This window comes from Lathyrus oleraceus, chromosome 3 (assembly GCF_024323335.1).
Source record: "Lathyrus oleraceus cultivar Zhongwan6 chromosome 3, CAAS_Psat_ZW6_1.0, whole genome shotgun sequence".
In the NCBI taxonomy this organism is placed as follows: Eukaryota; Viridiplantae; Streptophyta; class Magnoliopsida; order Fabales; family Fabaceae; genus Lathyrus; species Lathyrus oleraceus.
The window spans coordinates 196,393,154-196,409,226 of record NC_066581.1 but is presented as its reverse complement, the minus strand read 5'-3'; the positions used below and the strand labels follow the sequence as shown (position 1 = coordinate 196,409,226).

The 16,073-nt window shown below is 34.3% G+C and overlaps 2 protein-coding genes and 1 non-coding gene across 3 annotated transcripts; 2 read left to right on the top strand and 1 right to left on the bottom strand.

The window, feature by feature from the left end:
• Positions 1-6,154: 6,154 nt before the first annotated feature.
• TRNAA-UGC (transfer RNA alanine (anticodon UGC)) lies at positions 6,155-6,227 on the bottom strand. Its single transcript has one exon. It is a non-coding gene; the product is annotated as a tRNA-Ala (tRNA).
• Positions 6,228-6,253: 26 nt separating this feature from the next.
• LOC127126233 (DNA polymerase delta small subunit) lies at positions 6,254-12,051 on the top strand. The gene is made up of 15 exons (XM_051055117.1): positions 6,254-6,409; positions 6,484-6,613; positions 6,753-6,859; positions 7,167-7,293; positions 7,598-7,705; positions 8,246-8,361; positions 8,451-8,534; positions 9,490-9,558; positions 9,633-9,704; positions 9,787-9,878; positions 9,969-10,096; positions 10,321-10,422; positions 10,533-10,600; positions 11,344-11,426; positions 11,771-12,051. The coding sequence occupies exons 1-14, from the start codon at positions 6,371-6,373 to the stop codon at positions 11,401-11,403; spliced, it is 1,302 nt and encodes a 433-aa protein (XP_050911074.1). The 5' UTR covers positions 6,254-6,370; the 3' UTR covers positions 11,404-11,426; positions 11,771-12,051.
• A 640-nt stretch (positions 12,052-12,691) lies between these two features.
• Positions 12,692-13,612, top strand: LOC127126232 (uncharacterized). The gene is made up of 2 exons (XM_051055116.1): positions 12,692-13,282; positions 13,368-13,612. Exons 1-2 carry the CDS (start codon positions 12,926-12,928, stop codon positions 13,455-13,457), a joined length of 447 nt encoding a protein of 148 aa, XP_050911073.1. The 5' UTR covers positions 12,692-12,925; the 3' UTR covers positions 13,458-13,612.
• Positions 13,613-16,073: the final 2,461 nt, after the last annotated feature.

The window sequence follows — 16,073 nt, the reverse complement described above, 5'->3', positions numbered from 1 at the left end:
GGTCTAACGTACGACCCGTTCGGATGTCCATCCCCTCAAATGCTACCTAACATACGGTACATTTCTGAAGTGTAGTCTAACGTACGACTACCCCTTTCGTCATCAGATTCAGCCTAACGTACGACTCATTCTGCAACTCAGATACGATCTAGCGTATGGTCCATTCTGATCCTTTATCCCCAACAGCATATGACACACTCCGACTCCCCAGCGAAGTCGGCAGCCTAATGGATGACTCATTATTCGGTCTAATGTACGACCCAGTGTGGCACCCATGTCTTCAAGTTGGCCTAATGTACGGCTCGATCTGAAGCTTTCGTCATCAAACCTCCCGGATGGCATCTTTAAGCCCATCTCCATCAAGACCAACTGTCGATTCTCAAGTGCAAATTTTTGGGGCATTCTAGTGTTCAATAATCTTCCACCTCCAGACCACGAATGGCATACACGCCATCCTAACTCTCTCGGTTCAAGAATATTGAACAGGGGCAGCTGTCATACCCCAAAAATTACCCATCATTTTTTCTAAAAAAAAAAAAAAAAAAACGAAAAAAAAAACGAAAAAAAAAAATAAAAAAAAATTAATTAATTAATTAATTAATTAATTAATTAATTAATTAAATAATTAAAATAAATATATAAATAAAATATAACAAATTATTTTGGACTTGGGTCTCCCTCATTTCAAGCCCATTACCCACGAAATTAGTCTATAAATACTGAAGTTTCAGTAGGGGAGTTACATTTTGGAGTTTACACTGGGAGATTCACTAGAGAAAGAAGGAAGAGAAGCAAAACACTCTGAGGTTTCCCTGGAACAAAACCTTGAGGAAAAAGAAAGAGAGAGAACAGAGAAGGACGGATAGAAACTTTGGCATAGGAACCCTGCCTACCCGGAGAATTCAGAGTAAAGAAACCCTGAAGGCAGCCCATCTGCACCGAAGCCATCGCCGTCCAATTCCCGCTGCCTAACTTATTCCGATACTACAAGTGGTCAATCCCTTCAACCTTGAATTGGCAAACAGGTTTGCGTATCTCTATTGTTTATACTTTCAATTGGCCATACCTACATATATAATGCATCATGATTAAATGTTGATATATAATTTGCTTTCGTATGGGAATTTAAATATGCCTGAATACCCTGAATGTTTGACCATGTTATTCCTGTGATAAAATGCCATAAAATTCAAAGTTCCTAACATGGGGCTGTTTTCAAATTCAAAATCCGTGGCCTTCGCTAGGCGAGGCAGAGGCGAACGAGACAGTACCTGATTCTTCTAGTCTGTTTTTTTTTATGTTTTTATCATAGCCATGCATTATTCATCCTATCCTATTTATTGTTGTGATATTTCTCCGGTGTAATCTTCGATTGCACCCTGATTTGGTGTTCTGACATGTTTCTTTTTTTTGAGTTTCGTAAAGGTTCACATATCCCAGGAAAAGGTTATTGGCTAGGTATTCCACTTTATTTGTGGGATACCCTTGTGGAGTTTCACCCTAAATTAATTTTTTAATGTATTAATTTCTAATGTATTAATTTTTTTTAATATATTATTTTTAATAATTTTAATGTGGAGTTTCATCCTAATTATATAATTAATTGTAAAACTTTGCATTTGAATAAGTGATCTTGGACCTCTCTTTGTTGCCTTACGATTACGATATTACGGTCATGTCCCGCGAACGTGGGGATACCCTTAGCAAAGATCCTTCGGTTAAATCATCATAAAATAAATTATAGTCCCTCGGATGTTGCCTTCGAATATACAACTTTGTCCCTCGATGACCCTCCGATGTTGCCTACGGTTAAAAGATGATAGTCCCTTCGAATGCTAAGGTATCCTCGTAACTGTTGCCTTCAATGACCAATCGATGACCCTACGATGACCCTTTTACATCCAAAGGATAAAACTACTTATTTCTCAATAATAAGGACAGTTTTACCCTCATAAGGATAGGAAATACTCATAAAGATCTTGGGTCGGTATAACTCTTAATTGCTGGCTCACAACCTAAAACATTTTTTCACACCTCACACCTTTCAAAATACCTTCAGAAAATCACCACTTGGTATACATTCATACTAGAATCATTACCGAGTTATATTTTTCTAAACAATTTTCAAAACTAAACGAGATAACCACTTTGTATACATTCATACAAGAATCATTACAAAGTTAAATTCTCTTTTCAAAACAATTTTCCAACACAATTCACAAACACTTTTTTAGACAAAAAAATAATATAAGTGATCGAGCAATTAAGAGCCCATGGATAACCATGGATACAAAGGGTGTTAACACCTTCCCTTTGTATAATGTACCTCCCGAACCCAAAATCTAAATTAAGGTCTTTCCTGTTCTTTTCCACCTTTCCTTATTGGATAAAAGAAAAGTCGGTGGCGACTCTTGCTAACCGCGACATTGCGATAAAAAACACAAACAGTCCAGTTCACCGTATGACAATGATGTTTGACTAGAGGTAACACTTTAATGTTCCACAAACTACACCAACCCCCATCCACTTTCCCATTCAAATTGTTCAACTGGGAGTTCCTCCATAACAAATACCTTGATCTCACACTGTAAATCCCATTTTGTTCATCTTTCCAAATCATCTTATCTCTCACCACTTCCTCCACTAATGTAACTTGTAAGATATCTTCAGAAGTTGCATTATAAAAAAGTTCCATTATCACTCTCACATCCAATTGTTTAATATTAGGCAACATGGGATATTTAACAGTAATATCATATGCACATTTTCTTTGAGGGCTCCCCACACAACCGTCTCCTTTCCCTTGAAGCCAAGGTTCGTTCATAGCCATTATGTTACTTCCATCCCTTATGCTCCACCTGCAACCAAGCCTTAAAGCATTCCTAGCTTGCCATATACTAATCCAAACAAGGCTCAAATTATTACCAATGTTAGCTTTGAAGAAATAACATCTAGGGAAATACCTTGCTTTGAAGATTTTAGCCATTAGAGTTTGCGGTTTTGTCACCAGTTGCCAACCCTATTTAGCGACCATAGCCATGTTAAAAGCTCTAAGGTCTCGAAACCCCAATCATCCTTCCTTCTTATTACAAGATAATTTATTCCACGCCATCCACCGAATTCCCATATTATTATTACCTTCTCGCCACCAGAAAGAATTAAGCATTTTCTCAATATCTTTTACCATCGCTACATGTATGATGAAAATACTCACAATGTAGGCCGTTATAGATTGTAAGACTGACTTAATCATCACTTTTTCCCCTGCCTTGGATAACGATTTATCTTTCCAGGAGTTTATTTTCTTCCAGACGATCCTTAATAAATTCAAACGTAGGTTTTTTATTCCTTCCAATCATAGACGGTGATCCCAAGTACGTCCCCATGCCTAAAACACGACGAACACCCACAGGACGAGCATGATCCTTTTGTGCAGGCTTACTTAAGTTGCGATTAAAGAACACTTCTGATTTTGTCATGTTAATTTCCTAGCATGAAGCATCAGTATAAGTATTAAGTAATTGCATAAGATGGCGCACCTCAGATAAATTGGCATGAAACATCAGTATAAGTATTAAACAATTGGATCGTTTGGGTCTTTAGGCTTGGATCAATCTTCGTACTTATGTAGATTGGTTTTTTGATTGCTCCATCTCCTAAATTAACTTCTTCTATAGGGTCTTAAGCTTGGATCTTCTTCGTTGAAACCAATGGGTCTTTTTTCAAATCCAAAGACTCATCATCATAAATGTAATCGAGCCTCTGACCTTTTGGTTTTTCTCCCTAATCCATTGTTGAATGTTCTTTGTCTACTGACTTGGAAACAAGATGTTCATCAGTCTTCTTTATTTTGTTAAATTTAATTGGATTGGCTCTGATAACCATTTTTTGTTGGTAATTGGACTCTAAGGACACCTTTATTCGATTTTGGCCATATAGGTCGTAATTCGAGCAAGTGTGCTTGACTCAGTCATCAACATCATTGTCCACGAACCACCAGTGCTTGTGGTGGCCCTTTCGTTATGTCAATCTCCCATGACTTCGTATTCCCGCATGAAACCATGAGTGGGATGTAGCTTCATGGAATAAAAAACATCTCCATGCATTGAAAAATCTCATTCTAGCACGCAAGCAAGGTGAAATCTTAGCCAACCTTTTGTCGAATATTTTCTTGTCTATAAGTTAACTTTAGTCAAGAAGTAACTTTAATAAGCTTTGACATTTTCTACGATGCCACCAGGCCTCAAAATAGAAATGTTCTAATGTAAAGATTAAGGCACTCCCTCCACACCATGGATCAATTCTCGACCTAACAATAAATTATAATTTGCTTTGGACGAAATGACTACAAACAACGTTGGTCTTACAATTGTCCATGCAACAAAGTTAACTTAAATAACTCCCAAGGACATGCTTGTTTTACCTTTGTAATCATACAAAATCATATTGCGAGGTGTTGGTTCATTCCTTCATTAGGCCTGTCGAAAATGTCCTTTTCTTCTTCTTTTCCACAACTATTATTCATAACATAATAACACTGAGGCTTATGCTTTGTTATTTCTTCAGTAATACAATATCCTCTTCCTTTGTCACTTCAGTAACTATCAATTTTATAGGTAGCACAAAAACGACATTACATAGTATGTAAAGATCATCTTCTTATCCATACTCAAAATTATCGGTAATCATATCATCATCTTCAATTGGCATGGATCCTTACCCTTAGGCTTAACTGCTGGTGGCAGAGGGGGAAAAGTCTTTCATTCGTGGATCTCTTTGCCACTTGATCATCTGTCAGTGTTGGGGGTTTGCCATTGTTACTTGATTTTGCAGTCACGAAAGTAACTTTCTTTCTCCGTTGGTGCCTTCTCCATTGGGTTATGGTCATTGGCTTTTTACCCAAGTAATTATTAAAAGCATATGAGTAATTCTTCGACATCTGGGACAAAAGTTCATACATTTCTCGTAAATTCTTTATCTTTGTGACTCGGATGTGTGAATTCTACAAGAAATAAAATGAAATGCTAATCTCTTTTTCAAAACCAAAAACTACATATATAATATTTACATAAATAACTGCTACCAACAATTACATCTTCATGACTTAACACGTATTCTAATACACGGACTTTAGTCTTTTGATCTGTTTCCACATGTCTTTGGTCCTTAACCCGCTCCCAATCGTTATTTCCGTCGAAATCGTCTTCAAGTTACCTAATCATATATGTCGAAAACTCCACTTGTCAAATTTGTGAAAAGGTCTACTTGGTGTGGAAAACATGCTTTAGCTCTATGCACTTAGTATTTTCATCCAACTCATATTTCACATTCTTGTAAAAAAAGATTAAGTCGAAAATCACATGCTAACACAGAGTAAGGTGAATTGTTTTATAAATGCCAACAAATAAAATGATTATGTATGTTATTCTTTTATTGAGGAAAAGGAGCATTAGAGTCGTAAATAGAACAACAACAACAACAAGACCCACTATGTGACAAATAGAAAGAACAACACGATGATTCACGTCGCTAGCGCTAGAGAAGTTCACACAAAGACGATGACCGACTCTTGAAGTGTTAGAAACATATATCAAAGTGACAACAAGATGATTTGTGATATGAATGCCATATCATAAGAGTGATTGGAGTCGACCATAGTATATGGTTTTCGATTCTAATTTTTTTCCAAGCATTAACTTCTATTTTTAAGAAAAAATGATCATAATGCTTTTTGTGTATGTCTCATGTGATTTATTTTAATACTTTTTATTTCAATTAATAAGAGTCTTATGATACATTTCCATTAAGGATTGAATTTTGATGTAAGATTCTAAACTTGCATTGATTGTTAAGGGATCTTGACTTATAAATTAAATATTTAAACATTATTTTCAAATTCTAAATATAATAATATTAGTCCAATTTTAGCTTCTACTTATATATTTTTTTTAAAATTAAAAACACAAAAACAAATTCATATACATAAAGTCCAATGATAATGCTGATTACAAATTTAAATTGCAAATATGTGTGAAGTTAAATGAGTATATTGATTATAAATTCACATAAAACTGAAAGGTGACTAGTACCAAGTTATAAGGGGCATCAATTTGACGTGGCTAAGATAGAAAAAGAGTTAAACTGGGAAAAAAACTGGAGATGCGGGGTATCGAACCCCGTACCTCTCGCATGCAAAGCGAGCGCTCTACCATGTGAGCTACATCCCCTGTTGTTTTCAGTTTTACTCTACACAAATTTATTTACACTTTTATAAGAATACGAATGCTTATATGTTTAGCCCCGCATCATCACTCTTCAGAGTCCACAACCAAAAAAAAGAGTGCGAGTTTCGAACTTTTCCCGCCAAGCCATGACAATGGAGAGAGTGCAATGCTCCTACGAATCTCTGGTTCAGTGCTTCCCCTCTCTCTCATCGTCTTTGTGTTGTGAACTGTGAAAATACGCTAATTCGATTTGGTGCAGGATGAAACGTTCGAAATTGGGAAAGAGATGTATCGTGGACAGCAATACAGTCAAATTTACTTCGCTCGTCTTCGCTTGATGAGAACTCTCTTGTATTCCCTTGTTTCCCAATGGAAACCTAATTCTCCTGGTTCGTACTTTTTATTTTCTATATTTTTATCAACTTAGGGTTTTGCTTTAAATCAATACTGACTTTTAAATTTGATAACTTTTTATGTTTGATTACTTGAAATTTTGTTAATTGATTGAGTTTCTGGTGATTCGGACAGTGTGCACGGTGTTGGGACTGGAAGAGGGCAAGGAGTGTGTTGTTGTTGGGACACTGTTTAAAAACATGAAATTGAAACCTTGCATACTTGATGAGTATTCTAAAGAGGTACTGTGGTTCCGGGTTTCTATTTTTCTTTTTTTGTTGGAGGGGTGTGGTTGTTGTTTTTATGTAAATTTTGTTTTTTAGGGTTGTTGAGTAGTGACGACTATAATGTTGTGGGATTTGAACAATGTGATAAGCTGTTTGGTACTAAATGTTTCCAAATATTAGTTACATTGGGCGCTATATCAGTTTTCGTAGTGAGTAATTGAACAAATTGCTATTTTCTGTGATTGGCAATAGTGGGTTTTGTAAGTAAAAAATAGGACAATGGTATGGCACAGTGCTGAGTTTCTTTGCTAATGATGTGCAGAGATCGGTTGTCCCGCTTGTCAAGCTGCATAACTTTGTGGACAAAGATGATTATCTTGTTTTGGAAGATGAAAGTGGAAGAGTTAAGCTTGGTGGGAATATTATTGTACCATCTGTCTATGTAACAGGTTTGTTTCATTAACTACTTAGTTGAACAACTTGGATTTCATGGTAGGATGACAGTTTGAAAACATTGGTACAAACTGCACATTTATTTCAAGACAATTTTAGCTTTGGTATGTCATTTCTTGACAATTTTAGCTTTGCTAATTTCTTATGCTTTTTGTTTTGTTTCATATTTTTCTACATGATCTTGAATTTAAATACATGGCTTCTTAATTGGTATTTGTTATTTTAGAGATGCAACTTACCTGCCAAACAAATAATTTGATTCTGCACAAGATGATTTTGTGCTAATGTCATCTCTTACAGGAATTGTGGTTGCTATACATGGTAAGGAGACTGGAGCAGGTGATTTTTTGGTTCAGGAAGTTCTAGAAGCTGGCTTACCACCGCAGATAGAATTCCCTATTAAATCAAGTATATATTCTCAGTATTTTACATATACAATGATTTTAACATAGTGGTAAACATGTCTATCATATTATGGGATTTTTATTTATGTTAGGCTGAGATTTTCCGTTGAAGGATGTATGATTCAAATATTTGTGATTTTCCCATTATCCTGTGCAAAGTATGGTTTGCGTTGTCTATTTAATATTCTCTCAGAAGAGTTGGGTTGTTTGAGAATTTTATGATTCATAGTCAGCATGCGTGGATTTTCTCCTGCTTTGCTTCATTTAACATAACCGAGTTAAAGAAACTAGTTTCCTATTTTTTCTTTATATTGTCAAATATTGGAATGTTATCTGTAATAATAATTCAAATTAGTTGCTTGCTGTACGTATGCTCCATTTTCTCTTGCTTCTTTTAACATTTCAGTCATTAGTAACAGTCTTTCTGTTTTGTTCTTTTAACTGTGCATTTTTTATACTCAATTCTTCAACCTATGGTTTTAAAAATGTTATGATTTTATTGAAGTTGTCGCTTAAAATTTCCTTTTTTATTTTGATTGAGCAGGGGAAGACAGATATGTTCTTCTTGTGTCAGGATTATGTATTGGCAGCAGCAAGTCTAACCCTCTTCAATTTCAGCTTCTAGTTGACCATATTACTGGGCACTTAGGAGATGAGAAGGTTTATCCTGTTTTTCTCTCAAAGTTCTGGCGCTGATAATTATGCAACATTTAAAGGTTTTAACTTGTCAATATTGACAAAATAAACAGGAGCAAAGTATTGCGTCGCAAATTGTTCATGTAGTAATTGCTGGAAATTCTGTTGAGATACCTCGGGGACTTCTTAATGGACAGGTATTATTGTTATTGTTGAAGAAACCTCTATGTCTGTGTTAGTTACTACATACTAGCAGTGTATAGTGTACATTAAGGTTTTTATTTAAAATAGCAGGAAGAATAGTACAAGTGTCTGCAGTAGAACACTTAAGGATTATGTACAGATAAAAATATGATAAAAAAGACTAATAACTAATACATTCTAATATCTAAAATAGTTCTACTGTTGGTTTTTCTAATGATAATTTGTATCTCTATTTTTTTGGTTTGTGTTTTGATATTTTTCCTTGAAAAGTTCAAACAATTTTCTCCATCTGAGTCTGTCCCTTTGATGCTTTATATGATAAAAGACTAATAACTAATACATACTGATATCTAAAATAGTTCCACTGTTTTGAGTTTTCTAATGATACAAATTTTGTGCTGTTACTTTTGGTTTATGTTTTAATTTATTTTTCTTTGAAAAGTTCAAACAATTTTGGCCATCAAATTCTGTGCCTCTGAATGCTTTATATTTCTATTTCTATTCTGATATATCTTTTTATTTTTCCCGAAAAGTACCGATGTTTCAGGTATTCAAAAATTGATCACAACACATACTCTTGCCATATTGTAACATCACTAATTAACTTACTTCAGTATCTGAGTTACTAGATTTCAGCCACTTTCTCTTCTGTGATTGATTGCCTTAGCAAAGAACATTTATAAAAGTATAACATAACCATCTAATACAAATAATTACACGTCTACAGAATTGTCCCACTCATTATCTTACTAGGGTTGCATTTAGACGCATATTTTGATTGTGTTGTCTTGACATCAGGATGTTGACAGCACCCATTCACATTTATGCCTTTCAATTTACTATAGAGTGTAATAGCCCAGTTCCTACAGAAATATTTATTTTGCAATTCAATTTTACTATGAACTTATCTAAGAGGGGATTTATGGACTTTTTCATCAATATTTACAGAATTTGGCTTCAAAAGATCTCTCGAAGATGGCAGAACCAGTAAAGGAGCTAGATATTCTGTTGAATCAGGTTCATTTCATTTGTTTGATTCCTCTACTGTAGTTGTTTTCTAAATAATAAGCTTAACTTATACTTATACTCAGATTGCTGCGGGTTTACCATTGGATATCATGCCAGGACCCTGTGACCCTGCTAATTTCTCATTACCACAACAGGTTCTTATGTTTGTCCTTTAAAAATATTTATGCCATTTGTGACATGATTTTTGAAAATTACTACTAAGAATTGTACTTTCAGGCATTGCATAGATGCCTTTTCCCCGGGTCATCAGTTTACAACACTTTTAGATCTTGTACAAACCCTCATTGTTTTGAGCTTGATGGTATCAGGTAAATAGTCTGTTTATAATATTACTCTCATTACTTCTAAATGTACCATATTGTTGTACATTAAGCATGATCTATATTGCTTCCTTCCAGGTTTCTTGGGACATCTGGTCAAAATGTAGATGATCTTGAGAAGTATTCCGAAGCAAAAGATAAGCTTGACTTTATGGAAAGGACATTACAATGGAGGCATTTGGCACCAACTGCACCTAATACCCTTGGTATAACATTATATATGCTTCCATTCCTAATTTATATTTGCTTGGTTATTCCATAATCTGTCATTTTCCACTCAGCTCAGAAAATTTCAAAATGGGTGAACCATTGTCAATGTCCATTGTATATATTACATGCTGCTTCTAAATAAATATAAACTAAAGAGTTAAATTAAACTGTCATTGTTTTTGTTCAAAATGATTGTTCTGATATTAATTGTTGTCTTCAGGTTGCTATCCTTATACTGATAGGGATCCTTTCTTCATTCAGAATTGTCCTCATGTGTACTTTGTCGGCAATCAGGATAAATATGATACTCGTGTGATAAAGGGTACTTTTATTCTTAAATCTACATTGCAGAAAAACATAATACTTTTTCCGTTTTGCATTTTATATAACTTCCCCTCCTCTGAACACTAATTCATTTTACACATTGATCAGGATCAGAAGGCCAATTGGTTAGACTCATATGTGTTCCTAAATTCAGTGAAAATGGAGTTGCAGTTATGGTGAGCTCTAAAAGTTTCATAATTGTTTTCTTAAAAATGGTCTTTTATAGTAATATTACCCTGCCAGCATTTCAACAACCTCTCACCTTGAACATTTCCTTCTAGTCAATCAGAACTATTATTTGATAAATAACCTGCTACCTGAAAGTATTCTATTTTGCTTGTTTTCTCCCTTCTATTATCTAATGAAGCAATTTTAAATTTCAATTAAAAAATGCATGTTAGTAAGTTATATTTAACTGTGATTTAGACTTATGCAAAAGGTTTTTTCCCAGGAGATCATGAACAATTGAAAAACTGAGAAGTATTACCTCAAGTTATGTTCTTTTGCTTTGCTGATAGAGTTAAGATTGGCGAACTGAGCATTTCCAGTTATTTATTTCTGTGGATTGGGGGACACAAGACAAGTAAATTTGGTTTTTAGACTGTCTTTTCTTTCACCTATATAATTGGAAGGAGAGATTTGTTACTGAGATTCCCCCTGTTGGATTAAAGGTTATTATACTTATTAATGAATCAAGTAATAAGACTCTGGTGCAACATTTTTAACTTTTCATTAGTATGCAATCATCTTCATCAACCTCATTGTTTAATCCCTATTCTATATGGTTGCCTGTCACAATTCACAACTGAGGAAGGATTTTTTTCTTTGCTTAATGGTTGGCTGTGACATAATAGGTAGTTTTATCTGATGTGTTTCTTGTTGCAAATTTAAAGACATGTGAATATTTCTCTTTTTGCAGTTGAATCTGAGGGATCTTGAATGTCATACTCTCAGTTTTGGAACTCAGTTCAGCCCATAACACCGCAGAATGAAGTTTTTGTGGTAAATGTCCGATCTTATACATTTTACTAGTTAGAAATGCCGCGGCTTCTCTATAATAGATACAAATACAATCTATTTTTCTTAAATGATTTTGATATTTTATTGGGTTCAAAACGTAAAAGGTTTCGTAAAATATTTGAGGTGTGATGATGTTATTATTGTAGTAAATGTATAAAGCTGTGTCATAAAGTTTATAATTTTACTGAAATATAGTAGCTTTCTTGACTATAGTGTTACACTCCTGCTAGGGCAGATAATAGGATTTTCTTAACAAACTGGCTTCCATTTACATCCCAGCTAAGGCAATAAATAGCATTTTTCTTTTCTCTTATTATTAAATACAGGTTACAGGAAGTTTGTTTATTGTGCCGCCAACTGAGCGTCTTTGGAGATAACGCAACGAACTGAAAATTGAATATTGAAGTCGACAAGGGCTGCTGTGTTTTTTAACTGTAATTTATTTTTGTACTAACCTATTATTTCAAGCTTAGTAAGTTAAGACCTAATATTGACTTGAATTTGTATTTCACTATTTACTTTTCATTGTAACATACTAGTAATTGTGTATTTAAACCCGTGTATTAAGTTTGCCTGAGATAGTGACAACATTTCAATTTTGAATTAATCAAGGTTTTGTTTTTAATTCTCAGCATAATATGTGTTTTAACCCACCTTATCCCGGATTTCTACAAACGTAATTCTTGTATGGAAGGATGGATATTCACAATAATAGTAAACCTATTTTTGGTGACGCATTATTATAGTCATTGTAACGTCTCTAGACAACTCTACTGTGGTTTATTGAAGCAAGAAAGCTAGAGAGGTAAGTGGACGCAACAGGACCATGATAACTAACATGTACAACTAAGGGTGGGGGTAACATCCATTAGTGGTGGCACTATTGTAGCTCGATTGATTTTGCAGTTTTACTACGGAAAATAAAAGAATGCTTAATGCGTAAGCGCTCGTGTTTAATCATAATCAGGACCTAACTTTTACATGCGTGGAAGATAAATTTAATAATTCTTGAGTTACTGTAAATTTTTAAAATAAAATTCTCAAGATATATATTTTTAGATTATTCTAAAAAATGTTTAAAATAATCTCTCAACTTATTTTAAACAAATTTAATTTAACGTCTTTTTGCCTAATTAAAATGCGGGAAAAAAGTGTGTCAGAAAGAAACACTGAATTGAAGGAGAACGTTATTGCAGGTCTTGTCCACTTATTATTACTTGTAAAGTCTCTCAGAAAATTCACATGCCATGCCTATAAAGAAAAGAAGGCCAATAATGCAGCCAAAACAAATACAACTTCTAATAATTAAGCTCTTTACAACTAGATAGATCCCAACCCAACGGCTATATTTCCATTATTCATTTCAATAATAATCATTTCACATACAACGGTCCATCTATCTTCATAAAACCATAAAATCTTATTAACATTTTGCTTACTTTTTCATTTTCATTAATTAATATTTTGCTTACTCTCTTGCAATGGAAACCATCCCTACTGTTACATCTATATCTATCTCTCCAACTGCTACCACCGTCACAACCACCACCACCGCCGATTCTAAGGTTCAACGAGTAACTAAGAAATCTTCCGATGAACTACTTCGAAAATTTGCTGAAGTGGGTACCAACGAGAAGAAAGAGCTGCGTATTATCAAACGCAGGAAGAAGATGAAGGAGAATCAACGCGAGAGCCAGAGCCCTTCGAAAGCCGGCGCCGCCGTTGTTGAAAGGAGGTCGCTGTTGCCGCCAACTGTAAACCGGAGGTCGGTGTTGCTCCGGCAGCTTAGGGCTAGAGATAACAGAAACAAGTCATCAATCTTGGGAACTATTCAAAAAGTGAGACCCTAATAAACACTTTTTCATGTTATTAATTTTTTTGTTTCATTCAAACATTCTTAATTTGTGTTTTTTTTTTCCGCAGACATGGCGTAGAACTGTTGAAGGTGCTTCTAGAGTTTTCATGGAAAAGCATTATCATCGTCATAAGCGTTTGATCAATGATATTGTTTGAACAATTACAAGCTAAGCAAAATTCTAATCAGATGAAAGCAAGGCTCACCATATTCACCTTATGTATATTTAACTGTTGGTTTAATTCAGTTCTTTTCTTTCCACTAATTGTATTCTTTTTGACTTCAAGTATCAATTGAATTTGCATTTTCTTAACTATGTTTGCTTACAAATTAGTACAAATCGGAAACAGGAAAAGTGTAGCAGTTATTGTTTGCTAATTTGTCGGCAGCGTATTGTTAAAACGCTATGATAGATGTCAAATCTTAATGAAACACTTTGGAAGAAGTATTATCATTTAAGTTTTTCATCCAAGGGTTTGTCAAATAAATAACACTCTAAATATCACAATGCAATCACACTTCACCTTCTTCAACATCCAATTCTCTCAAAAATCCTTTGTCATAAGACTTCTTTAAAACTTCATTTGCCTTCATGTACTTAATTTTGTCTACATGACCACCATGTATTGAACCGATGAGTTTTAACAAATAGGTTTTCATGTACTTAACTTAGTCTACATGACCACTATGTATTGAACCGATGAGTTTTAACAAATAGATTTTTATGCTAAAATAAAGACATATTCTATTGTAGACCTCCTATCATCCATATCACCATCATTGTTTGAATTAACATATCCTACAATTGAAGGATCACTTTATTCACGGCTAAACATGATATCATAATTCATAAAACCATTCAAGTACCTGAAAATTGATTTGACCGCTTCCCAATGACGTTTTCCTGGTTTGGATATAAACTTACAAACATGACTTACAACTTGTGTAAAATCTGACTTAATGCAGACCATAACATACATTGAACAACCAATAACACTAGCATAAGAGACCTTTGACATATACTTAACTTTTGCATATGTCTTTAGACTTGATCCAATGAGAGTTTAAATTAATTCACCACTGAAGTACTCACAATCTTCAAGTTACTCTTGTCAAACTTGTCTAACACCTTTTCAACATAGCACTCATATTCTTGTGCATTTCCATACCAAAAATCTTCTTAGCAACACCTAAGTCTTTCACGTCAAATTCTTTCCCAACATGATTTTCAATTTATTTACATCATGTAAATGATTAGCAACAATAAACATCTCATCAATATACAATAACATAAAAATAAAAGAGCCATCATCATGACTCCTAACATAAACATAACATTCATACTCAGACCTTATGTATCAAGGCTAATACTTCCGTGTTAGAAGTATGTCCGTTGACTAGAGAGAAAATCTTATCATAGTCAATCCCTTTTTTTTTTTTTGTTATTGTTGGTTTTCTCTTGAACACCCACTTACAACCGATGACTCTTTTCCCCTTAAGAAGCTGAACAAACTCCCATGTATGATTTTTCTTCAAGAACTCCATCTCATCCACCATTGCACCCATCCAATTATCTTTCCCCTGGATAGATATAACTTCTCGAAAAGTAGAAGGATTTCAAGAACTAGTAAGAAGTGCATAGGCTGCCATGTCTTCGTACCCATATCTTTCTGGCGGCTTAATTGAACAATACCATATGTCACATACAAGAATATAATCCTATAATCCACCTAAAACTTCAGGTTCGTGGTCAATTTCAGTTAAGAATACCCGCATATTCTTCATTGACGGAGGATCAACATCCACCGAATCACCTATTTATTAGAATTTTCTTCTTTAGGTGCTGATACATCCGTTGTAGCTGGCACATTCAACATTAATTACTCATCAAAAACAACATCTCCGATGATTATCATATTTTTTTAATCAGATCCCATAAATTGAACCCATTCACACCTTTTGCGTAACCGATAAAGACATACTTCTTCAACTTTGGATCAAGTTTGATTTGATCTTCTTTGGATATATTCACATAAGTAAGACACCGAAAAACCCTTAAATTGTCAAGATCAATAGGATTACCCGTCCATACATCATGTATAACTTTCCCATCCAATGAAGTTCGTGGTGACCTATTGATAAGATAACACACCATGTTATCTGCCTCTACCTAGAAACCTTTTGATACTCCAACATTTAACAAGAGATATCCCGCTCTTTTAGTTAAAGACCTATTCATTCTCTCTGTCATACCATTTTGTTGTGGTGTCTTGCAAACTGAGAAATTTCTTTGAATACCGTGTTTTTAGAGAACCTCTTGAATTTCAAATCAGTGATCTCTGTCCAATTATATGACCACAAATACTTGATTTTTCTATCTGTTTGATTCTATACATTTGCCTTCTACAACATGAATTTGATAAATACTTCATATTTATGCTTCAAGAAATACAACTAAATCTTACGAGAAAAATCATTTGTGAAAGTCAAAAAAATATTTTTAAATACCCTTCGAAACCTTTTTGGTAGGTCCCAACACGTCATAATGCACACAATCTAAAATTTCCACTATTTTGTGCTTTTCGGTCTTGAACCGAACACAATACTATTTCCCAAGTATATAATACGTGCACAATTCAAACTTGAAAATATCAACACCCTTAAATAGATTTCTCTCATGAATTTCTATGATCCCAGGCTCACTGAGATGACCTAGATGCATATGCCATAGTTTGGTTGCATCATTATCAGACCCAACTAATACAACATCATCT